This window comes from Chanos chanos, chromosome 9 (assembly GCF_902362185.1).
Source record: "Chanos chanos chromosome 9, fChaCha1.1, whole genome shotgun sequence".
Classification (NCBI taxonomy): domain Eukaryota; kingdom Metazoa; phylum Chordata; class Actinopteri; order Gonorynchiformes; family Chanidae; genus Chanos; species Chanos chanos.
The window spans coordinates 3,084,785-3,109,766 of NC_044503.1; the positions used below are offsets into that span (position 1 = coordinate 3,084,785).

Consider the following 24,982-nt stretch of genomic DNA (forward strand, 5'->3'; position numbering starts at 1 on the left):
ATTTGCGGCTGTGGCGAAAAGAGGGAGGGACAGAGAGAGAAAGAAGGAGACAATCTGATCGCTTCCTGCGTTGAACACGGAAACCCAATCAAAGGGCCACCTAGTAGCAGAGGCATCAATCGGTAAACTTGACAGTAGCAGCTGTAAATCTGCCCTGCTGTAACCTTCCCTAAAAACCTGGAAATATTATTCAGAGGCTTTTTTTGAAATATAGCTGACAGCATGGAGGATCCTAGTAACGTTATCGATCAGAAAAAACTGCCCGGAGTCAGAGAGGGTGAGTAAGCTAGCCAGCTATGCTAACATTCGATATTTTGACAGGTGATTTCATTGAACGTGTAACGACCCACCGAAATTAAAAGATAGGCCTATATTTGCTACCTTCTCTATTACTGAGTCGGCTTTAGCTGTGTGAACGTATAGAGATTTCGTCACGCATGTCATGTGTTGGTTTGTTTGGCACATCGTTATTAAACCTTTTGGCAAATGTGCTGCCCTGTTTCGCATGCGTTTGTATTAACCTTGCTTTTGCCGAAATCGCCTTACCCCAACCACGCGTTCTAAGTCGCTTGGTTTTGACTTGGTTTTTATGTTTGCTTTAGAAAACGTAGATGTTTATCTTAACATCTAGTACGTTACTCTGAAATGTTCTTGATAGCAATATTGTCCAGCGAGGTACTGACCTAAACACAACAGAACCGTCATTTTTGTGTAGTACTGGCCCGTATGCTTAACGTCAGTATTTAGATACAATGAAATGGATGTAGTAACATAACGATTTTTATGAAAACCATTAGCAGGTTTGTTTGTGTCATTAGTAAGCATGGGGTAGCGAAGAAATGTTAGCTCTCTCTCTCAAGAGCTTCATTGTTAAATAACAGTAAACCCATTTTCAAGCATAACAGAGAACATATTGACGGACGTATCTTGAAAGGTTTACAGCTTTAAGACTAGATCCTAGTACATTGTATCTTCTAAACAGTCATTCGCTCGACCTTATAATGTACGAAGTCTAGCTTTTAAAATCGACACCCTAAGCTCGAACGCGTGTTCAGCTGGTTTGACGAATTATGCAGGGACAAAGCCGAAGTCTACCACGGTACAAGAGTCTTAATCTTAAGCGATATTAGACAGTGTGGACATGACCGTTTGTTCTGAATCTGCCCAAAATGTTGTCTTTTAAATTCCATTGAGTTAAATATACCGCAGTATTGCGTGTTAGCGACAGTAGTAAACAGTTTCTCAGAAGTCTTAAAGGTGACATGTTTAATGTAGGCTTACGTGTCCCTTGACCAATTCTAGAGGGACATTGTGAAGGAGGAAGTGTTTATAGACACTATCTGCATTTCTCTGTATAAGAGCCGTTGAGAAAATCTGCCCGGACTCCGTGAAACGCTGAATATACTGGCCTGGAAGAGAGCAAGCCTGGAAAATATGTAGCGTTTACTACTTAGCCCAGGTCCCTGGGAGATTGGATGTATCCGCTGAATCTGATACTAGCGCTGGAAATGCTTCAGTTTTTCCCATTTGCTTAATTTGTTTTGCACAGCAAAAAAAAGGCCACTCACTTGCCAAACTAAGCTTGTGGGACATCGCTGCACTGTACAAACAGTAGCCTGGATGTCTGTATCATCGGTGGATTAAATAATTCCCCTCGGGGCATCTGTACTGCAGAAATGATCAAACCGCAGCATTTTTTTGCGGTACCATTTGTAACAGCTGTGGGGGTTTTTTTTGGTCTGCCGCAGAAAATGTAGTCAGTAGATTGAAAGTATGAACAACCTTGTCAGTGAAGATTGCAACCGCCCCCCCCCCCTTCTCCTCCCCCACTAAAACCTAATCACAGGTTGCACTAGAAAGGCACGCTTGAAAAACGTTTTTTGCATTAACACGGGACTGGACGTTTTGCATTGGCTGGAAAGTCTGTTAAACATTACTGTCATTGTGTGCAAAGATTATTAATGACTCGATTTCATTTTAGTGTAACCTAAAGTAAACCACACACAGCACTGAATACAACAGTTTATAAAATCCCTGTCTTTCCGGGAAATGCCGTTTTGTGTAACCACATTGGTTTTCTCCACTGAGTAGCCTACTATTTTAGAGAAGATATAAATGCAATGGAAGTGAATGCAGAGTTGTGAAACGGTAAGGATTTTAAGGAGATTAGGTATGTCTGCATGGTCTGAAAATCCAGAGCAGCCTGTCCAGTCACAAGCAGGACTGTGCTATTGAACAACCTACATTTTCCATGCATCTGCTCCAACTCTTTGGCCTTGACCCAATCCTCTCTCTCTCTCTCTCTCTCTCTCTCTCTCTCTCTCTCTGTCTATAAGCTCCTCTATAGAGCTGCTTAACCCTGGTCTGTCTGCCTACACTGTCCACACGTTTCCCCCTCTCTGTCTGATCATGGGGGTGGGGGGTGGGGGGGGCAAACCCTTGTCTAGAAAGGGTTTAGGGTGTATCTTTTCTCTAGGCTGTATGAGTTTGTTCAGTAAGCTAGCCAATGCTCCATTGCACTTGCTAATTCACCACCTGTTAGTTTGAATGCACCTCAGGTAAAATCCCCTGCTGAAACTGATCTAAATATAGTCCTTTTTTTTCTCTCCATTTTAGCCTTCTCCATTTCAGATGCTTTTTCAGCCTAGCTGCTGGGGATTATTTTCATCTTCACTGATCAGTTTTGGGTTGTGAACATATAAATAAATAAATAAAGTGATTGATATAAGTTTTTAACAGTGACTGTCCTTCAGCCATGCGTTAGCACCGGTGGTGTCTAGCGTCTTTCCTGTAGCATTTTTAATTTTGCAAAAAAAAAAAAAAACCTCTTTATTTTGGGTTTTGGCTCCTTAAGCAGTTTCCCGTTGAGATGCTAGCAGAACCTATATAGCATTGTCCTGATGTGACAGTACAGTGGAAATGAGACACTGGCTAATACAGTGTTACAGGCAACAGGGTCAGATAAGTGTTTAATCATGGCTCTGTGAGCAGGGTTTGCTGTGGCTCACCTCTCACACCAGCCACAACAACAACAACAACAACAACAAAACCCCAGCATCGGTCACAGTAATATTTCTAACCTGAGGTTACAGAGCCGTGTTTTTGTAGCAATGACCGATTTCAGCGAAACATTAAAATTACAGACTCGCGCCCCAAGTCAGAATATAGCCATTGGCAATTGATTCAACCAACAAAGGAGGATTCAGTGCGGCTTAATCAGCTCTGTGAGCCAGACGCTCGTCAGCACGATGTTGAGGAAGCTGCCAAAACCAGGCGTAGTTCACACCCTTTGAGCGGTGCTGAAAATACGGCTATATTAAAGTGATAAAATATGCTTGGCAATCATCGCATGCTTCCCTTTACAAGAAGATCCACTTGCTGATGGAGGCTGAGCCCTAAGCTGGTTACCTTCATGATGTCATAATGCAGGTTCCTAAGTAACAAATATTCACCACGGCAACAGAATGAATTCTACCATATTGTGTCATAATGCCCAAATATGTCACAGTGCTTCGGGAGGTTTTTTTACATGGCTAAATTAACGTAAGTTGTGGCTTGGTTATGTTTGTTCCAGCAAGTGTGTGGGTTTGAGCAAGTCTCGCTTGTACTTCAAAACACACTTGTGCCTGAGTGATTCAGCTTTTACCTTATTTTTACCGAGTGCAAAACACATCCTGCCTTCCGTTGTTTCATTATCTGGGTAGCCACTTCATTTGACAGCCCACCTCAGATTTGAAAATATCGTACTGCATTCTGGTAATCAGTTTCACTCAAAGCTTCCTGTTTTCCAAAAACATGCTTTTTTTTTTTGTTTTTCTCCCATGTGCAAAACGTGTGCTCTGTCAGATCAGAAAGGCTCGGAAGATATGCTCGAAGTCGAAAAAGCAAAATTAATTTAGGCCCTTACTGGGCTGTGGTCGACAAAACAAAGAAGGCAACTGCAAGTTTTCTCCACAGCACTTTCAGTTCATAAATTCTAGGGGTATTTTTAGATGCAGACCAAGGAAACCACACTGCATTGACCAGAAGCTGGGCTGCTGCAGTCTTGTCTAGTCTGACACAGGCTTGTATCTTACTTAACGTATGGCACTGACAGGACCACCATAGCCCTAAGTAATGTTGTTTTGTATTCTGCCTGTCTTGGAAATCGCTTCGGATTGAAGCATCTGCTGAACATATAAATGTAAATGTAGAAATGGAAATGTTTTCCTTCTCTCAAATGGAAACCCAAGTTACTTTTGGGTGAATACAGATTTGAAAGGCAGGAAACCAAACAGGCTCCTAACTTTCCTCACCAAGTAGCGCATGTGATCGTAAAGTGATTAAATGTCTCCTGACACGAGTCGTTTAAACGCGGTGAATTTTTCATGTGCTACGCCACAGTCCCCACCTCAGTCAAAAGTGTTATCAGGGTTTCGTGCACAGCATGGGCGACAGATTCAGATCGGCCAAATAATATTAGTCATTGTCAGTAATGAGGGTTTGTCTCCTGGTTGCATTCATTCGCAGGCCTGCAGAGCAGATCTTGCCTGCGGTCTGTTTGCAAATAGATGCAAATACCACGTACCCAGACCACAAATAGTTCTACCGCTTTGTGTGCATACTTGGTGAAATTTCGGCCTGACCCTAATCAAAGGCGTTTGGTCGATTCCCCCATGCACCCCTCGGCAGGGCGAGCACCAGAGTCACATGTGTCTGTAGTGGGTTGATGCGAAGTTTGTTTATGCGACAGATTTCTTACACAAGGAATTGCATTTGTTTGGGGTTTTTTTTTTTTACCCTCAAAACAGTTAGTTTGAGCACATGTCTGTTCCACTGGCCTATGTAAGGGAAATCTGGGGTCTCCTGATGGAGAGTTTCTAAGTCTCAGAGACAACAGATTTCAGATGTGGTGAATCATGTACCTTTATTCCAGTAGCGTGATCATGGGAGAGAGCACTCTAGTCAGCTGTGAGCACAGTCTCTCCGCACAGAGAGAACGACAGAGTATTTGTACAGTGACACAGACAACTTTAGATGTGGCGTGATGTGGGAGCGGGACCAGTCCGTCCAGCCCCCGAATTTCAACATAACATGTTCCCGAAGGAGAACTGCAGAGTTAGCCCGAAACGCTCCCTCACAACTTCCCTTTGTCTGACATATGATTTTATCTTTAATACAGACGTAATTTTAGACTGTGACAGATGATCACGGCCCGACATCCCTTTAACAGTTTCACTTGTCTAATTTAAGATACTTTCACCCAAGGTTACAGACAGTTCAAGCAGTGACCAATACTTTTGATTATATAGATCAATACAACAGATCAATAATACTACTTCTTCTGGGCTTGCAGGCACATTCCTGCATACACTCAACCATCGCATTCTCACATAACTTCCTCTTTGTTCTTTTTCACTGTTCAACCTAAAATGACACTTAGTATTGCAGCTTAACATTGATTAGGCAGAATGTATGTTCAGGCAGTGTTAATGCTGAAATGTTTTCCACAACCAATAGCTTAACAATGTTAAAATGCAAAAATTAAGTGTTTTCTCAATGCTTTATGTGGTCATTTCTGCTTATCTGCTTTGGGGTTACCCTCCATTTAAAAAAAAAAAAAAACAAAAAAAAAACTCTCCCCTAACTAAAATTCACACATGGAAACAAAACTTTTTTTGCATGGAGGGGAAAGATTTAAAACTTTCCTGTCACGAGATTGCTTGCGTTTCGGGAAAAAAAAAAATTCTGACCACAGCGACTAGATGAGTGTATCTGAGAATTGAACATTTGTCTTCTCTCTGTCTGCCCACAGTTTGCCGGGATTTTGCCGTGTTGGAGGATCACTGTTTGGCCCACAACCTCCAGGAACAAGAAAGTAGGTGAACCCCATACCCTTTCCCTGTTCTCTGTGTCTGTAACAGCACCGTGCGTCGGCAGGAGCCAGCAGAAAGATGGATTAATTGCTCTTTAATCCTTAAGTGTTTTGTCTGTGGTGAACTAACTTTACCCCGCTCCGGAGTGACGGGGAGAAGACAGCTTCTGTTGAATGCTGCTCGAGCAGCAGCGAACGAACATGAGCAACTGTTTAGGGAAAAAAAAAAAAAAAGCTTCACTACAGTAAAAACGAAATCCTGTCAGATGTCAGTTATTGCTATGTCAGAGAAGGACACAAGGTGAAGGAGTCATGAGCGAATATTGGAAGAAGGCCAAGCCATTCAAATTAAGAGAGAATTCATTCAGAATGAAGCCCGATATTGCCACATTTTCTATACCGATGTTTAACTCAATATCTGTGACTGTTCATGTAAAAAAAAAAAAAAAACCCCAGACAGAGCGTGTTTTTTGTTTGTTTTTTTTTTTTTTTTCCCCCATGAAATTCAGAGAAATAAACTACAGTGTCAGCCACCTCAGAAAGTACCAACAGTGCTACTTTTGTGTGTGCGTAACGCAGAGAGGCCCAGAAGGTGGTTTGGCGGTCGGAAAACCACAGTGTTCCTCTGGAGCTGCTGTGAGGGTTTGGGCCATTGGTGCAGCAGCCTCAGCGTCTCACTGCGAGTCTGGATTACATTAGCCACTGTCTGCTTTCGGCCCCCCGCCGATGTGAATTTGATGGATGTAAGACTTCTGGACTTCGTTTTTGGTGGGGTGGGGGGGGGGGGGGGGGTTTCTTGTTGTCGTTGTTGTTGTTGTTTATTTGTTTTCGGGACGGTTCTACCGATGTTCTAAAAAAAAAAGACAATGAGGAACGGTGCACGAAAAGACTTTGTTGTGGTAACCTCCTGTCTCCCCCCCCCCCTGCCGAACGCACTGCTTTAAGGTTTCTCAGCTGTGCAGCGGTTTGCGGAGACCTGCGTTGTCGTGTATTTTAAAATTCCTTTAATCGAAAAAAACCCCAAAACCGTCGTATTCTGCAGCGAGAGGCGTGGCAGAGAAGTAACTGCGCTATAAACATCCTAAAAGTTAGAATGACTAAAAAAAAACAACCAACCATGTGGCAACCGTTTGTCTGAAAATGAACAAAACCCTCAAACACTTGAAGTCCGTATGAGAACAAAGCCGCGCTTTTTGAGAACGTTATGTATTTGTTTAGTGAACGTTCTGGCAGGTTCTTAGTGCGATCACAGTGGGTAAACTGGGTGTCAGTGGGAAAATCTCCGCGTTCACCGTGCGGCAACCTTTAGACCGTCCTTGCGTTCAAAACGTCAGACGGTCCCCTGGACTTTCTTTGTTTAGTATGTTTCCCTTTCCTCCTCAAGGTCACTGCAGCTTTTCTAGGCAGAAACAAAGACCATCTCAGACAAAAACAGCCTGCATGGACGAGCTGAAGACAAAGCATCCGTTACAGTATCCTTCACACATGTTTTAGACGGAAGCTCTGAGTCAACTTAGAAAGAGAACTTGTTTGAGGCACATGTTCATTCACCCCCTTCGAGATGGGAGTTTCCACACCAGCTGGTCTTTTTCCATAGCAGGTAGAGCAGGTAGTCTTCTCACAGAGGTTCAGAGTGTGGAAATTCAGTAGGATGGTGTAAAGACTGTATTGTCAGTACACTAACACAGGTTTTTGAAAATGTCAAACAAACGAACTGCTGGAAAGGTCAAACGGTAAAAAGCCTTTGGATGATGAGATATGGAGCTCACAGTCTGTCGTCCCTGGTATTTTGCAGCAAGATTCAAACTGAATGTATTTTACTGGTGTCAAGGGGTTTGATGTTATACGTCAAATAAACTTTGGTTGAGGGTCTTTTACTGGAGCATACTGGTGGATGCAGACAAAGAAGAAGAAGCTGTGTGTGTGCGTGTGTGTGTGTATATGTGTGTGTGTATGTGTATGTGTATGTGTGCGTGTGCGTGCGTGTGTGCGTGTGTGTGTGTGCGTGCGTGTGTGTATATGTGTGTGCGTGCGTGTGTGTGTGTGTGTGTGTGTGTGTTGCTCGAGGTGTTACAGGGTGCAGACAGTGTCTTGGGACAGAGATATGTTCATACTTCCATGACCTTGGTGCAGTAGATCCCAAATACCCTACATTCACACTCAGGCGTTCCATACTGAAAAAGTAAGTGTAACCTTACCTAACCCTCCAGTCTGTGCGTGTGTGTGTGTGTGTTTTTAACCCTACATATTCTACTTGGTTCGGCACTGGTATAAACTGGTAAAGACCAGGACTAAACATTGTTCACCACTCCTTCGTTGACCAGCCTCTTATTTCAGAGTTCCTCTGTATGTATTCTTCAGAGAACCATGAGCTTTGTTCCCAGGTTTTGTGTCGCCATGGAGTCTGCCAAGGCAGCAGAGTAAAGGAACTGGAGTTAGAGTCCAGAAAAAAAAAAAAAACACATTAAATCTTTAAAACAAATTACTAAACGTTTACGCCTCGTGATCTCAAAATCAGCAGATGTGATGTTTGTTCCTCACTGGTCAGGCCTCATTACCTCAGAGGGCTCTTGCCGGAACGAGAACGGTTAAACTGTGTAAGATATGATCTTCATTTCTTCATTCTCACCCCTGCAGGCTTTGCTTTTCATCCACGTTTATCTAGAAATTTCTTGTCATAGTCCACTCTGTTTGTAGCAGGGAGGCCTCTCCTACTGTAGTCATCCCTGTCAGAATATTAATTGTCTCGGATTAGGTGAAAGGTTCACAGGTGGTTGGCAGTTTGTAACCAGGAGGCCACACCCACCTCTCTGATTGGTTGGTCTTCTGTGCGCTGCATTGTGAGTGGGGAGGCAGATATGTGTTTCTGACGGAAATGTTGGCGACTGGGCAGCCGTGGTCTAAAGGGTAGAGAACCGGGCTTGTGACTGGAGGGTTGCCGGTTCCACGGCTGTGTGCCCTTGAGCAAGGCACTTAACCCCAGTGCTCCCCGGGCGCTCACCAAGGAAGGCTGCCCACTGCTCCTGCGTCTGGTGTGTGTTCACTACTGGTGTGTTGGATGGGTTAAATGCAGAGGACAAATTCACTGCTCGCTGTTCACAGTGTGTGTGTGCAATCACTGAAACTTAACTTAAAACTGAACTTCATCTTAACAGCAGCGCTGCCTTGGCCAAGCTCTGTGTGCGGTCTCTATAAAAATGTTTATAATTCCAGTCTACAGTCTTTTTAAACCTCTCTCGACATTAAGGGTTTCGTGCCTCTCTGCCACATACCGCATATCATATAGTAATGTTATCAGATGGGCTGCGAAATGCTCACTCATCAAGCGCTGATTCATCTCCCAGCAGCAGCTCCGTGACTGTCGAGACAGGATCTCATCTGTTGCTTTTTTGTGTTAAATATCTGTAAACATGGACCCGAAGAGATCCAAATCGCCGTAACCAAAAACGCATTAAAAGAAAGGTAGATATAAATGAACTTGCTGGTAGGGTTGGGTATTGTCTGTCGATTTTTCTTTTAAATGAACTGGGAGCAAGAGGTTCGATTTTACTAGAGCCAAATTATTTTACACATTTTGATGCCTTATTCCGACTCCCTGCCTGTATTTTACTACAGCCTGCTACGTGCTGTGTTGCTTCTGCGTCTGTCAGACAGTCCTCTGCATGCCCAAACGCCGAAAGCAAAGCGTTTTTTTTAAAGTTTGGGGCGTATTTCACTTCAGAAAAAGACGGCAGCGCGACGAGCCCTAAAGTAATATCACGCAGCGACTCTAATTAGAGTCCAAGAGACGGAAAAAAAAAACAAACAAAAAAAAAAAAAACCACGATTTCATCGTGCAGCTTGCGCTTGAGGGCAGAGAAACGTGACGTATTTGACTGTTTGAAACCGACTCTGCGTATTTGACTCCACGGAGCTGCTCTGCAGACAGCACAACAGCAATGACATCTGCTGCCGTGGGTAGAGATGAAGATGACACAAGCGTTGTTTATGACACGTTGTTCAAAGTGAAATGTTCCTTCTGACGGCTCATCACTGCTAGTTGTTTGTTTGGTCCTTTTTTTTTCTTTTTTTTCTGCTCCTGATCTTGAAATGCTCTAAAAGGAGTTTATGCTCTCTAAGGGTTTTTTTTATTGTTGTTGTTGTTTTTTTTCTGTTTCACTGTAATATGGAACAGTCGATGCTCTATTTTTCTCCTACTGCTTTTTTAATTTGTTTGTTTGTTTGTTTGTTTGTTTGTTTGTTTGTTTGTTTTGTTTTTTGTTTTGTTTTGTTAAAGCATCAGTTTAGGAACCATTTAAAATAAAATCGTCAGCGGTATCGGAATCAGCACATTTCAAACAACGCCCAGCCCTACCCCACCCGCTGGTCATTTCGGCCCTGAAGCTAGCTGGCCAATCTTCAAAACAAATAAGAGATGAGAAGATGTGGCATCAACAAAGCAACAGCCCAACCAGTCTTAGAGGGGTCTCTTTTCTTTTTCTTTTCTTTATTTCTTTTTTTTTTTTTTGCATGACAGTCTAATTTGTCTGATTTGTGTAATCTGCTTTTGGGAGGTTTTCCTGGTGCGCGCTGACACGATATGCCCAAAGTGCACTGATGCCATTGAGATATCGTCACCGTCACCAGTCAAGCGTAATCTGAAGCGCACGACTACACCAAACATGCACGCACACACACACACACACACACACACACACACTTGGACGACCACCAGCTCCCTGTGCCTTTACCCCATTTTGTAAAATCCCAGTTAGCTCACTATCAATCGCTGTCAGATTCAAGCATCAGAGGTTGTCCAGTGCACCCCCCCCCCCCCCCCCCCCCACACGCACACACACACACACACACGCACACACGCCAAAGTCCTGCTGTTGTATCTGTTTCCTCTGCCTTTCTGAGGCTTATCAAGATCCATTAGCATCTCGCGGTGTCTCTGCGGCCAGAGGAAACCCTTCTGGGATTTGAATTCCATCCAAACCCACTGAACAAGTCAGCCATCACGTCTCTCCCTGTCTCCTCAACGTAATGATTTATTTTATCAGCAATGACGACGGCTAATTGTTTTGTTTTTGTCGATTCCTAATAAGCTTTTAAGAGTGGCGTTGACTGAGGTGTTAAAAGCCTGTTTGGTTTTGGCGGGTTATTTACCAGCGGCCTGATAAAGGCAGGCTTGCGGTAATTCATCTCCTCTGTAGGTGATTTGTGACTTGAGTGTTTTTGTGAACGGTGGCCATGTCCTGGATCTGAGGGTTGATTTTTGTGTTTAACTGGTCACCGTAAGCAGCCTTCCCACTGGTCTGACTGGGTCATAACTCTGTGAATAATGGTGGTGATGAATGAAGTGCAATGCCAGTGTGTCATCGGCACTAGAATTTACTGCACGGTCAATTCTGCCGCGACCTTGAAACGGACGGATTTTTCAAATTCGTTAAGTTTGACTGCTTGGACATCTGTTTCAGAGTGATTCTGTCTGGCTCCATGCTACACAGTTAATCAGATTATATCTTATGCTCAGGAACAGCAGTATGGATTTGAGTTTTGCCCGATTAGTTTAAGCAATAGTACGTGTGTCCTCAGACTATAGGCTACGTTTTCTCAGTGACTTTACCTCAGTGGTGAGCGTTGATTTTCACCTGAGCCATAATATATCCATGAAAAAAAAAAAATACACACTAATATCTTTTTTTTTTTCTTTCTTTCTTTCGTTCTTGTTTTTGTTCTTCCCATCCAGTCGAGAGCCATTTGGCGTCCAACGTTCACAAAAGCAGGCTTGTGCAGCAGGACCTGAGGGTAGCCAAGCGTCTGCAGGAGGAAGAGGACTTAAGAGCCAAAGCACAGAACCAGAGGCAGAATCAGGACATGTAAGTCAACATAGCCGACCCCCCCCCCCCCCCCCCCCCCCCAAGGACTGTGGGTACAGCGGATAATTCCATTAAGCTTTGGGCTGAGGAAAGGAAGGTGTCTTTGCATCTCTGGTGCACTGTAAGCCATCCAAGTCACAGATTCCGTATAGAGTTATGTAACTTTGTTTGTTTTTTTGATGTTCTGTCTGATGAAAGAGAAAACCATTGAGCCAGCTATGCAGGTTGGTAGAGTTGAAACATGTGATCCAAGGATAAGAAAGCATTGACCATGGAAGACAGTCAAGAGCAGATGGCAGGCAAAAAAAAAACTGCTGAATACCAGAATACCAAGAGTGCTGCCAGTTCTGTAGTCCGTTGTAGCGAAGTCACAGAGTTCCTAGCACCGCTATGGTGTTGTTAGCAAAAAACAAAAACAGAAGTTTCCCCCTCTGTCCTCACCAACATTAATCCATAACTGTTATTCACACACCAAAAGTTCCAACAGGGGTACTTCCAAACTCAACAATGAATTGAAACAAAAATTTCAGTGAAGGAGTTAGCAAGTGTGGCTTGCTTACCAAGTAAGAAGTACGAAAGTACACAAGCGCTTTCCGGGCGGAGGTGGTCTAACCACAAACTGCGTGGTCGCTGTTAGCTTATTAGCAAAGTCCTGTTCAGTGTCTCAAAATTAGCCTAACGTCAACTTAGTCTGGTAATAATTAGCATAACTACTGCAACTGTGAGGTGAGGCTTTGCCCAGAGAGAAACTATAGTGTTGTGAGTCATGTGTGCAGTTGTGTTGTCTGATGCCGGGCTCAGACTACACAAATTCAGCCTGATTTTCACACGATTTTTCGTCACGGACAAACTTCCGGCATCGAGCCCGAATATGAATATCGGAAAAGTTGAACGGGCGTCTTTACCCCTTGTAGTGTGACATAATCTTAAGAACAGCGATGTGGCGTCTGGGACGCCCAACGAGACCCCGACGAAAAGTCTAGAATGTCAGAATGGTTTGTATTTTCCCCGCGTAGTTTGACATCTCCTACCACATGTTCCTTCACATTGACCAGTAGGATGAATGACAGATGCCCCCCAAGACACGGCAAGAATTTATGACACTATGCTTGCCTTATCTGGCATGGTGACTGTCGTGAGAGACAAAAATATCGCGTAGTCTGATCCCAGCGTTAGTTTGGTAATTGAGTACTTTCAGTGTGAAACGACCGTAGCTATTCAAACTGTTATGGATTGTTCCGTTTACATACTATACACAAACTTCAGTTTGTTTGGGGTTTTTCTACTTTGTTTTTTTTTTTTGTTTGTTTTCTGTTTTGGTTTATACTTCCTCCATGTGTTTTGAATGTACAATGAAGCTTCCAAGACCTTCGTAACTTTCCCTGTCAAGAAGGAAGAATTTTTCCAAATGCTAGCGAAACAAACAGTAAAGATGGCAGACAGATCCAGTCAGTGATAACTTCAGATGCTGTTTCCGGAACTCGAGGCACTCGGCGTGCGAGGAAATACAGGTGCTGATAATCGTTTAACTGTGGCGAGCCAGAAATCGCATGTCTCTGTTCGTTTCCTGTTCTGAAGCACAAGGATGTGACCTCGTCGTAGGGCTAGTTTTGCTCATGGGGCGCCTGCGGATCCAGAGAGGCTCTCTTAGATCTGTCTTTCAACCTTGTCGTTTTCTTATCGAGTGGAATTTCTTACAGCGCTATAGACGCGGTTTTACGTTACTTTGGTTTTTCGCTTTCAGAGTTCGTCGTGTGACTGTTAGGCTCTTGTTAGTAGGTCATTCACCGGTGAAAACACAACCGCAAGTGAAGCCAGGGTAAAGAAATTCAGTAGAGAGAGTTCCATTATTAATACATTAATCTCTTTCACCTGTTTGTTGTTCACTCACTCTGGCCCTTCTTCACTGAAACAGAACCGGATGTGCTGAGCTCTGGCTAGCGCCGCTGTGCTTTGGGGGAATTTGCTGAGTAAATGTGGGAAACACGTCCGTCAGCACTTCTCAAATAGGGCTTAGAGAGAGAGAGAGAGAGAGAGAGGAAGAAAGAGAATTGGGGGATACCCGATTGTGAGGCAGGAAACCGTATCATTGGAAGGCATTGTGGGGCGTGCCTTTTTTTTTTTTTAAATGTAAAATAATATTTAAAAACATTCTGCTGCAGCAGAAATAGTGTTGTTCACCCAGGGCCAGCTTCCGCTGTCGGAATAGCGTTGTAGCCAAACTAAGTGAAGACGTTGTCGGCTTCGGAAAAACATTATAATGACTTCGTAAACACCACTCTGCTCACTTTAGAAGTTTCAATGACTTTTGAAATCATTCAGACACACTCATGCTTTGAGTAGACGGTAATACCATACGCATTCAACCGAAACAGACGTTTCACTCTCTCTCTCTCTCTCTCTCTCAGAGCGTCCTTTGCGACGCGGTTTGACGGCATGAATGAATTCCAACGGCACTCCGTGTTCCCTGCTGGGTGACAGAAGCTGAAATATTTTGACATGGAAACCGTACAGCGTTTAGATAAAGTGTTTTCTCGCGTTGGGTGACGTCTCAGGGCTGTTTCTGTGGGGTAGGACCATCAGAGCTTTGACAGGGAGCAGAGCTAGACTGATGGCTACGTCGAGAGAACGGCGTCGCTCCGCTAACGGCTAAACGTCTCTCCGACACGTTCTCGGCTGGCGTTTTTACGGTCATCTTTGCGGGGAAGATCGATTGCCGCTGTTTCTGCTGCACGAATTTCAGAAACCCCACCACACGCTGTTTTTAAGACACACGCCAATGAAACATACACACGGTTGGACGTGATGTTTATGTAGACCGTTTGACTTAGAGTAGTTCACATGGAACTGGTTTTGAAATTCAAGCTATGTAGGAAGATGACACAAGACCAGCTTTAACCCCAACCAGCTGCACAATGGAAATTTTCTTTTTTTCTCTTCTTTTTTTTTTTGCCCTTTTTGCAGAGGTTAGGGTTAGGGTTAGGGTTAGCAGAACAGTTGCCTGACAAATGGCAAACATCTCTTCACATTACCACCTGCACTGCTGTTTTTGGGAAAACCTGAAAACTTTTCTTGTGTCAGTAGGCTGAGTGTGTTCAGACTGTGTGTGTGTGTGTGTGTGTGCGTGTGTGCGTGTGTGAGTAGTTTCTGTGGAACAGGTACTAAGATAATTTCAAACTGAGGTTATCATGAGTAACAGTAGAAGCCACATCAGTTATTCACAGTTACACACTCAGTATTTACAGAAACACGCTTTTAGCACAAGACTATAGTTAGTTCTTATCACAGACAGTAATATTGACAGACAGTAAGTCCCTGTCTGAATCCATAGTACACTCTTCAATACCTCTACTGTGACCTGTACCTGCTACCATTAGCATAGCTCATCAGTATTTGGACTCGTCGCCACTGTGTGTGTGTCTGTGTGTGTGTGCGCGATTGCGTGAATGTGTATGTGTGAGAGAGTGTGTGTGTGTGTGTGTGAGAGAGTGTGTGTGTGTAAATGATCCTCTCATTCATTTGATGCGTGTTTGTGCAGATTTGTTTTCATCTCTTGGTTTTTGTTTTTGTTTTTTTTTGGACTGTTGACAGAGAACGTACTGACAGCGAAATAGCTCAAGAGATACAAGAGCAACTGGTCAGGCTGGCAGAGCAACAGAGAATACAAGAGGAGAGAGATGAGGTAATACACACACACACACACACACACACCTGTTCGTATCAATGGATATGATTTACATACATTTCACACCTCATTGAAACTGTACCTGTTTCCACCTACGGTGGATGATGATGGCATTAGTGAGTTTCACTTGGAAATATTCACGTGGTTAACCAAACGATTTGGTGCGATTTGGAATCGTTGGACTTACGATCAAATCATTCTGCGAGTTAAATTCTAGTTTGAGTCACATGAATGACTGGAGTAAAAGTGGAGCTTCTGCTCTTTCCAAACATTCTGCATTCAGTCAGTTCAGCCGTTTTCCTTCCCTCAAGATGCAGCTCAGCTGACTGTGTGTTTGTCTTTTTTCTGTGTTTGTGTGTGCGTGTGCGTGCGTGTGTATGGGTGCGTGTGTGTGTATGTGTGCGTGTGTGTATGTGTGCGTGTGTGTATGTGTGCATGTGTGTATGTGTGCGTGTGTGTATGTGTGCGTGTGTGTATGTGTGCGTGTGTATATGTGTGTGTGTGTGTGTATATGTGTGTGTGTATATGTGTGTGTGTGTCTGTGTGTGTGTGGCTGTGTGTGTGTGTGCGTGTGCGTGCGTGTGTATATGTGTGCGTGTGCGTGCGTGTGTATATGGGTGCGTGTGTGTGCGTGTGTGCATGTGTGCATGTGTGTATGTGTGTGTGTGTGTGTGTGTGTGGCTGTGTGTGTGTTTGACCAGGCTATTGCCCGTAAGCTGCAGGAGCGAGAGATGAAGGAGGAGAGGAAGAGACAGAAGCAGTTGGAGGCTAACTTTGAGGATGAGCCCTATGAAGAAAAAGGAGGTGTGTATGGCGTCCCCTGACTGCAGAACAGAGTGTGAACTGGGATTGGTCGCAGATCCATACTGGTTTATGAGTCCCCTACCATTTTGTTACCCGTGTGTGTGTTTGTGTTCACTGTAATACTATATTGTTTTGCTAACAAACACCTGGCTCTTAGCAGAGCCTGCGGGTTTTGAAAGAAGTGATGTAAGCAGTTCTCACACACACACACACACACGTTCCTGCGTTAGGTGTGGTCACATGTAAAAGCCCCTCCTGTTGAAGGCCCATTTATCATGATAATGTGTAGGGGAGAGTGTTCCACATTGTCTTCTATAGACGGTGTCGTCATCTTTAACGGCCAGTCTGACACTTGTGAAGAGGTTACAGCTGCAGTGACGGGCTGTAACAGTATCCTGTCTGTCTACAGGAGTGTTTATCCTCTTATTACAAAGGGCCGCATCCTCAGACCTTTAACCCATCTCCACTGTCTCTGGCCTTCGGCCCACGACAGGTTCAGCTCTGTGACCCCGCTGACCTCTCAGCGTGTACCTGTGTGCCGTTCAGCCTGTCGGCACGCCGTCTAAAATCACCGTTCACGTCTCAGCGTTTCTCTGACTCCAGAGTCTCACAAATCAACAGGCGCTTGATCCGGCCGTCTCTGCCCCGAGCCCGCGTGACGCGCCGGTTCGCAGAAAACATTCCATCGCTCAGCGAAACGCTCGACTTTGTAAATACCTGTGCGAGAGCAGAATGCGTAATACCATCTGATAAGTCGCCGCTTTGGTCGGCGCAGAGGAACGTAACAGAGCTGGTGACACACCAAAAGTCGTTTTCTTTATCTGCTTTTTTGTGAGTTGTTATTGTGTCATTTAGACTCAGTCCTGTGCAGTTTTACCTCATTAGCCAAACACGAGAGGGCGAAATGGCATTGGCTGCCACGTGGTCACGTGACCTGACAGAGTCGCTGCTGTCTGTTAAGAGCCCTGGCCCAAGCTTCTAAAAAAAAAAAAGAACCTTAAAAGGCTGCGTGTCTCTGTCAAGGTCTAGCATGTGAAAGATTCAAATTCGGAGAAACAGGTAGGGCAGGATTTTTCGCTTGCTGTCTCTCTCTCTCTCTGCCCCTCATGACATGCCCTCAAGGCTCCTGTCCTGACTCCGCCCCCTCCACCCCACTTCACGCCCACCATCGTGACTGTATTTATTTAAAATGTTTGCTCTCTCTGTTACGTAACCGTTCCTCCATGTAGGGAATGAATAGACCTCCTGTGTGTGTGCCTGTGTGTGTGCCTGTGTGTGTGCCTGTGTGTGTGCCTGTGTGTGTGCCTGTGTGTGTGCCTGTGTGTGTGTGTTTCTGTGTGTGTTTCTGTGTGTGTTTCTGTGTGTGCCTGTGTGTGTGTGCCTGTGTGTGTGTGTCTGTGTGTGTGTGCCTGTGTGTGTGCCTGTGTGTGTGCCTGTGTGTGTGTCGTGTGTGTGTGTGTCTCTGTGTGTGTGTGTGTGCCTGTGGGTGTTGGTACTCCATCCATGCTGGCCCCGTGTGAAGTTTCGACCACTGGGCATTTCCTCAGTTTCGCCTACTCCTGCCCAGCTTCTGTAAACACAGCCCTGAGTCAAAGCGTCAGAGAACCCAACCAGCCTCCTCACTGCAGTTTTTTCCCTCTGTTTGTTCTGGTCCAAACCTGTCCGGTCCTCTGTTTGTGTGTATTATATATTAACTTAGAAATGATCTGTTCTCATTACACTCTGAGCTCATTAACATGCCTGTGGATAGTGTCTCCCCAGACCCGTGTGTCTGGAATAGATGTACGCAGAGACGGTAACAGTGGGCTCTTTTGTTTAGCGTTGTCATGAGTCAACCGTGTTTATATCTTTTGATGCCACTCTCGGTTGTAGAGCTGGTTTCGCTTTGCTTTAAGCTGGCGTGCGTGCCCGGCGTGGGCAAGTCCCTCGACAGCCTTCAGGAAAAGTCTTTAAATATTTACAAACACAGACACAAGTTTTCAACAGACTATTAATAGTTTGTAAGAAAAGCACTCTTTTTCTTTTTCTTTGTCTTTCTCTGCCTCTCTCTCTCTCTTTCTCTCTTTCTCTCTCTCTCTCTCTCTCTCTCTCTCTCTGTCTCTCCCTTCACTCCTCTCCCTCTTCTGTCTTTCTTCTTCATTTTTTGCTCTGTTCTTTTTTGCGCTCTCTCTCTCTCTCTTTTCTCCACCCTTGATCTCTCACTTCCTCTCTGTGTTTGACTCCTCACTGTGGTAACATATGCTTTGGCTAAGCCCCATTTACACTATAATACACACACACACACACACACACATACACACATACACACCACCCTTATCTCTCGTGTAGCATTTCCGCTGAGTTGTATATTTAGGTTGGGGGAGCCATTGTGTTTGAGTGAATTTCCAGCCTTTTCTTCTCTCAGAACTGAAGGAGAGGCGTGGGTGTGTGTTTCAGTGAATGTTTCGTGTGTTTCAGTGAGGCAGTGTTTCGTGTGTTTCAGTGAGGCAGTGTTTCGTGTGTTTGTGAGGCAGTGTTTCGTGTGTTTGTGAGGCAGGAGAGGAGAGCTTGTGCATCATTAACATATTCCCTTTGACATTAGAGAGACTGAAATGGAACCGTCTTGGCTAATTCCATCCTTTGATTTTTTTTGTGTGTGTCCGTGTGAGAATAAACAGGGACGCAGCACAGGCTGAACGTACCGTACCGGAATGGCCTAGACATTCCCGGCATTCCCGTTTAATGACATCAGATTGGACAGGACGGCACTGACGTGGGGTTTGCGATTTCGTATGCGTTAGTAATGTTACTGTTCTGTGGAGACGGGAGCTCCGTGTTCCCCTTTGGTTTCAGTAACTCGTCCTGTAAGCATGGTAATAAAAGTGTTACGTTATGCACAACACCAGTGACCTCACACAGGGTTGAATTGCGTCGATTTCGGATTGAGTTTCAGGGTTGTGTTGTGACAGAACTACGATCTTTTTCGTCTGTTCTATTTCTTCTCTTTTTCTTTTGTTTTAGTTTTGTTTTTGTAGAGAAAACTGTTGCCCTCCTTTTTGGTTGGTTTTTTTCGGGGGGGGGGGGGGGGGGGGGTGGTTTTGGTGTTGGTTTTCATTTCAGCGCCTGATGAAAAATATGTTTGCAAAATAACCATCTGGTCTTCTGACTCGTTCAGCATCACAGTCCTCTCATTAACCCCGTAGTGCATGTAGCTCTCTGGGCCTGCTCGCACTTAACCCTCGCCCTGTCCGTAGTGTCTGGAAGGTTCTGCCATAGTTTGTCACTTTGACCTCGGTGTTCTGGGTTAAAATGACAAAATGAGGTGCACAGGAGATTGCTCACAGATGACTAACACCCCCCCCCCCTTTTTGTTCATGTGTGCTAGTCCAGATCATCTTGTCTCTGTTAGATTGTTCACTGTGCTTCCTCTCCTCGTCCCATACTCTTCCTCTTGACACCCCCCCCCCCCCCCAAAACCTCCGCTTCTCAGCCTGCCGCCCCCCCTCGGACCCCCAAGAGAAGTTCCCGCGCTCCGACTCTCCCAAGCAGGAAGGGCGCCTCAAGGGTTCCGGTTCCCTATCTCCGGAACCCGGCCAGAGAAAACCCCCGGACTATCACCACGCCACTCAGAGGAGATACCCGGAACACGAGCTGCCCCCTCCCGCGGAGCCCGGGCGCTCCAGGTACCCGGAGCCTCACGTTTCGGAGCAGACGACCAGGCCGAGACGGGAGGGGAAGGGAGGGAACGCCGAGCCGTATCCGCCAGACGCCCGACCGAAATACCCGGAGGAGCAGCTGACGGAGAGGAGCAGGCAGCGCGGGGGAGAGGGCGCAGAACGTCGCAGAGGGAAGGAGCATCAGAGTTTGGAGTGGTGGGAGAACCTGCAGGGACCTCCGCACGATGAGCAGGAGCCCGTGGTGCGCAGAAAGGAGAGACCTCCCAAAGGACCTCCGAAAGACTACGACCTGGATGAAGACAGGACCTGGGAGAAAGGGAGGGACAGGGATAGGAGGAGAGACAGAGACAGAGACAGGGACAGAGACAGAGAAAGGGACAGAGAAGGAAGGAGAAACAAAGAGAAGACCAGAGACAGAAGCCAGGACCAACTGCTGAGCAGAGAAGCTGAACGGGACGCAGAGAGACGACAGCACCAAAGCCGAGACAGAGACCTGGACGCAGACAGACACAGGCACAGGACGAGAGACAGAGACCTGGACGCAGAGAGACATGGACACAGGACGAGAGACAGAGAGTTTGACACAGACAGACACAGGCACAGGAGCAGGGACAGAGATCTAGACTTGGACAGAAACAAATACAGACTTGGCAGTGGTGACACGAGGGACAGGGCAAAGAGCAGAGACCGGGAACTGGCAGACCCCGGAGGAGTCTGGGCAGGAGAAGAGGAGGACCACCGGAGCCAGCAAAGGCTGCTTCTAGGCCCTGACGAGGTCTTTGAGGAGTCAGGCTCCAGGAGCCACAAGAGAGGAGGGGACAGGAGAGAACCTTTGGATCTCTCCGAGGAAACTTTCGGTGGCCGAACTCTTTCGGGTGAACCCAGTTCCCCGGCTCAGTCACCCAGGGACAGAGGTATGGAGTCTGACCCTGGCGTGTTCCTCTCCGTGCGCGTGTGTGTGTGTGTGTGTGTGTTTTGGGTTTTCGCTTTCCCGCCGGGGTCTCCTGAGACGTAATCGCCGCAAACGATTCTTCTCCGATTCTTCTCCGATTCTCCTTCCTCCTCTTCCTCCTCTTCCTCATACCTCTGTAACATGGTGATCAGGGTTTCAGTGTAAATTCTGTCTAATTAAGAGCATGCAAACTTTCACTCTCTCTCTCTCTCTCTCACTCTCTCTCTCTCTCTCGCTCTCTCTTTGGTGTGAATCTGTGGGACGTGACACCGGAATCGGCCGAATCGGGCAGGTGTTTGTGGTCCAGGTGTGCAGTGGGCTGATTTTGGAGCTTGCGTGTGATCTGAAAAGGGTGAACAGAGGCAAAGCTTGGTCCAGCAGGGTTGCGGTAGCTTCGGCTGTTTTTCCCGTTCCTCACGTAGTCTTGCCTGTTTACTGATGTGTCTCTGGCGCCCCCTGCAGGACGGATTCCTCGAGGAGAGTACGGGGTGAGAGAGGCCACGCAAGGCATGGCTCAGATGGACATGCGAGAACAGGAACTCAGAGATATGGAGGTGGCACGCAGACTACAGGAGGAAGAAATGAAGGTTTGTTGTTTTGTTTTGTTTTGTTTTTATTTAATATCCAAAACTCCACAGGGTTGTGAGTCTTAAGCCACAGACATGCTTATTAAGAATACCGTACACAGAGTTTAATCAGATTTCAATGAATTTACCTTTAATAATGTCACATATTTAATAATGTCACATATTAGAACAAAAAAGCTTGTATTGATGCTGTCAGTCACTTATATTTCATTTTTTTTTGGGGGGGGGGGCGTGATTGTAAGACAGCTTCATTTATTTATTTGTGCATTGATTTATTTGGTGATTTGTTTGTTTGTTTATTTATCTTCTTGTTCATTTATATTGTTGTCTCTCTCTCTCTCTGAAGGCGGGTCACGTGGACAGAAGGGCTGCCCAGGTGGCCCAGGATGAGGTGAGTCCTGCTCTACGCTCTCCACTCTCTTACCAGGAACATCAACATTCATTTAACATCACCACCCTGCTTACTCACTTTCCTTTGAGTTTTCACTGAGGGGAAGTGTGTGTGTGTGTGTGTGTGTGTGTGTGCGCGCGCACGCGCTTTAAGTCTGAGGTGTACCATGTGAATGAATGCAATGCAGTGAATGCAATGACTGTTTTGGTTTGTGTGTGTGTTTGTGTTTGTGTTTATTTAGAGATATGCAGCTTGACCAAGGCTGATGGAGTGTGTGTGTGTGTGTGTGTTTAGTCAAAGGTGTGCTGTGTGAGTGAGTATGTAATTGTGTGTGAAAGTCGGCATTGACTCAGATGTATATCGCGTGACTGAGGCTAGTCTTGTGAATTCATATGTGTGTTTAGTCAGATGAATACGATATGTGTGTGTGTGTATAGTCAGAGGTCCATGGTGTGTGTTTTGTGCGTGTGTGTTTGTGTGTGTTTGTGTATAAGTGAGGTCCGTGGCATGGGGTTTTTGAAATGGCGGCATTTTGATCATGCAGCAGAAGGCCTCCCAGTGCCTGACGGAGTCTGTGTTTTGTTTGTGTTTGTTTGTTTGTTTGTGTTGTAGGAGATTGCCCGGCGTCTGATGGAAGAGGAGAAGAGGGAATATAAGAGGGCCAAAGAAAAAGAAAGGATGGCGATGGAGAGGAAGAGAGCTGAGGTGGAGTGGAAGGACACACACACACACACACACACACACACACACACACACAAACACACACACACTCACACACACACACACACATACACTCACACACACACACACACACACAAAACCACACACTCACACACACCCCCGCACACACACCCCCACACATACACACAACCACACACACACCCCCACACACACAACCACAACCACACACACACAACCACAACCACACACACACACAAGTATTCATTCCCTGTGTTTTGTGTTATGGACAGTCTCTTTTCTCTTTCTGATAAAGTGTGTATGACAGTGTATATTTCATAGTGAAATATCTGAACGCTGGATCAGTGCAGCCGTTGGTGCAGGTTGTTTTGTGTGTTCACAGATAGGAAAAGCTAACACACTGTCTTGTGCGTCTCTGCTCCACAGGGGGCGCCAGAGGAGGTGGTGCGGCCAAGAACGCGAGAGGAGTACGATCAACAGAAGGCCCGGAACCACAAAGCAGCCAGGTACCAACTCACATACACAAAACACGCCTCACCACGACTGTTTTTCCTTGTCCACTTTGGCCTCACGAAAGAGTCAAGTTTAGCTTTTTTTTTTTTACTCTCTCATGAATCCAATGGATGTTGGTCACTCTATTTTTTTATGTCTTTTATTTGCATCCATATTTTAATGTTACAAAAACCTCTACCTCACCTCTACCTGCTCCTAACACACCAGATTCACCTGATTCACCTCTCATTGCACCTGACACACCTGATTCACCTCTACCTGCTCCTAACACACCTGATTCACCTCTACCTGCTCCTAACACACCTGACTCATCTCAGCAGCTAATAATCAAACCCCTTGACTGGCTGAACCAGGTGTGGGATTTAGGATCAACACTGATGGAAAAATCGGGTTAACTCCTTAAACACAAGGGTCGAGAACTTATATATAATATTACGGCAGACATGTTTGTTTTTCTCTCCTGTCATGAGATGTGGCAACCCTGTAGTTCATTTCATGAAAACACACAGCTGCCCAATGTCCTTGTCTACATGTTCATCTTCGGTTTCTCTCTCCCCCCCCTCCCGCAGGCCTCCTCCTCCTCGCGGGCACGACTACGAGAACGTGGAGCCGAGATACCCTTACTCAGAGAGCCCGTACGCTGCTCGTCCCACGTCCCGACCCGAGGCCGCTTACAAAGGCAGGTTGACCTACGGTTCACCCTTTTCAAAACCACTGGCCCCCCTGGGTGACCCCTCCATGTTTACTGCGGTTAACTTATTTATTTAGCGATTAAGACGTACGTGATGGCAAATCTGGGCCGGCGGTTTGGGCGCGAGGACAGGTCCTACGACTCAAACGCAGATCCGGCAGGTCTGTTCCCACTGAAGGGAGTGTGAGACCGGATTAGAGTTTCTCGCCTACAGCCTCGGTGGCCTCCGTGGGCCACAGGACGATTCAACGGGCTTCAGCGGGGACTTGATGGGGCTCGAGATTAAACGAACGCGCGACGCCGCTGCGGTGGCGGTGACGGTGACGCCGTTTCTCCTCCACCGCGCGGCTGAAACTGAACATTGTCACAGTCCTGATTGGCCCAGCGTTTTTCACTCCTCTCTGTTTTGACTCCCTCTCTTTCTGAGAAAAACAGAGGACCTGCTATTTTATCGGGTAATGTGACATTCTGGAATGTTCCTCCAGTGAAATGTAATAATCTCTCTCTCTCTCTCTCTCACAGGTGCCTACTACAGACAGTGACTCAGGGCCCTTTTCTGTTACCATCCAATGTTCCCCCCTGTTTTGTTTTTTTTTCTTTTTTTTGTCTCTACTTTTTTAAGAGCATCATTCCCACATTGACCAAGGGCCAGTTTAAATGGACTGACTGTTTGACTCGACCAGTAAACTCATGAAGCTTTCGGGGGAAAAAAAAAAAAAATCTAAACTGACATTTTATTGTTTTTCTGTGTTTATTTGATTAAACACCAAAACAACAAAAAAAGATTTAAAAAAAAAAAAAGAAATTGAGCTACGAAGACTCCTGTCTCCTGTCAGCGAAGACGGTCTCTTTTCCTGGGACGGACAAAGACCTGTGGGAAGTGGATCGTTCCGTCGCTTTGCTGTTGTTCACGTCCTCTTTCTTTGGACTGTGTAAGGAGAAGGATGAATAGTATTGTTAAATTGTCCTCTGTCTCTCTCTCTCTGTCTCTCTCTCCGTCTCTCTCTCTCTGGACCTGTCTCTCTCTCTGTCTCTCTGGACCTGTCTCTCTGGACCTGTCTCTCTCTCTCCGTCTCTCTCTCTCCGTCTCTCTCTCTGGACCTGTCTCTCTCTCTCTGTCTCCGTCTGTCTGGACCTGTCTCTCTGTCTGTCTCTCTGGACCTGTCTCCCTCTCTCTCTGTCTCTCTCTCTCTGGACCTCTCTGTCTCTCTGGACCTGTCTCTCTGGACCTGTCTTCTTTCTCTGCGTTGTTGTGTATGCCTCGTGTCTCTCTCTCTCTCTCTCTCTCC

General features: G+C 45.8%; 1 protein-coding gene across 1 annotated transcript; it reads left to right on the top strand.

Annotated features, from left to right (window-relative positions):
* Positions 1-160: 160 nt before the first annotated feature.
* ccdc50a (coiled-coil domain containing 50a) lies at positions 161-24,235 on the top strand. The gene is made up of 11 exons (XM_030784736.1): positions 161-277; positions 5,795-5,857; positions 11,586-11,715; positions 15,307-15,397; positions 16,102-16,204; positions 21,275-21,399; positions 21,746-21,790; positions 22,403-22,515; positions 22,924-22,995; positions 23,572-23,681; positions 24,216-24,235. The coding sequence occupies exons 1-11, from the start codon at positions 223-225 to the stop codon at positions 24,233-24,235; spliced, it is 927 nt and encodes a 308-aa protein (XP_030640596.1). The 5' UTR covers positions 161-222.
* Positions 24,236-24,982: the final 747 nt, after the last annotated feature.

What these genes read in the sequence shown, in the direction of transcription:
- ccdc50a (XM_030784736.1), top strand. Translation starts at nt 223, where the DNA reads ATGGAGGATCCTAGTAACGTTATCGATCAGAAAAAACTGCCCGGAGTC. An exon ending in CAGAGGCAGAATCAGGACAT is followed by an intron (nt 11,716 to 15,306) that starts GTAAGTCAACAT and finishes GACTGTTGACAG; the next exon opens with AGAACGTACTGACAGCGAAA. An exon ending in GTGGAGTGGAAGGACACACA is followed by an intron (nt 22,516 to 22,923) that starts CACACACACACA and finishes ACAGGGGGCGCC; the next exon opens with AGAGGAGGTGGTGCGGCCAA.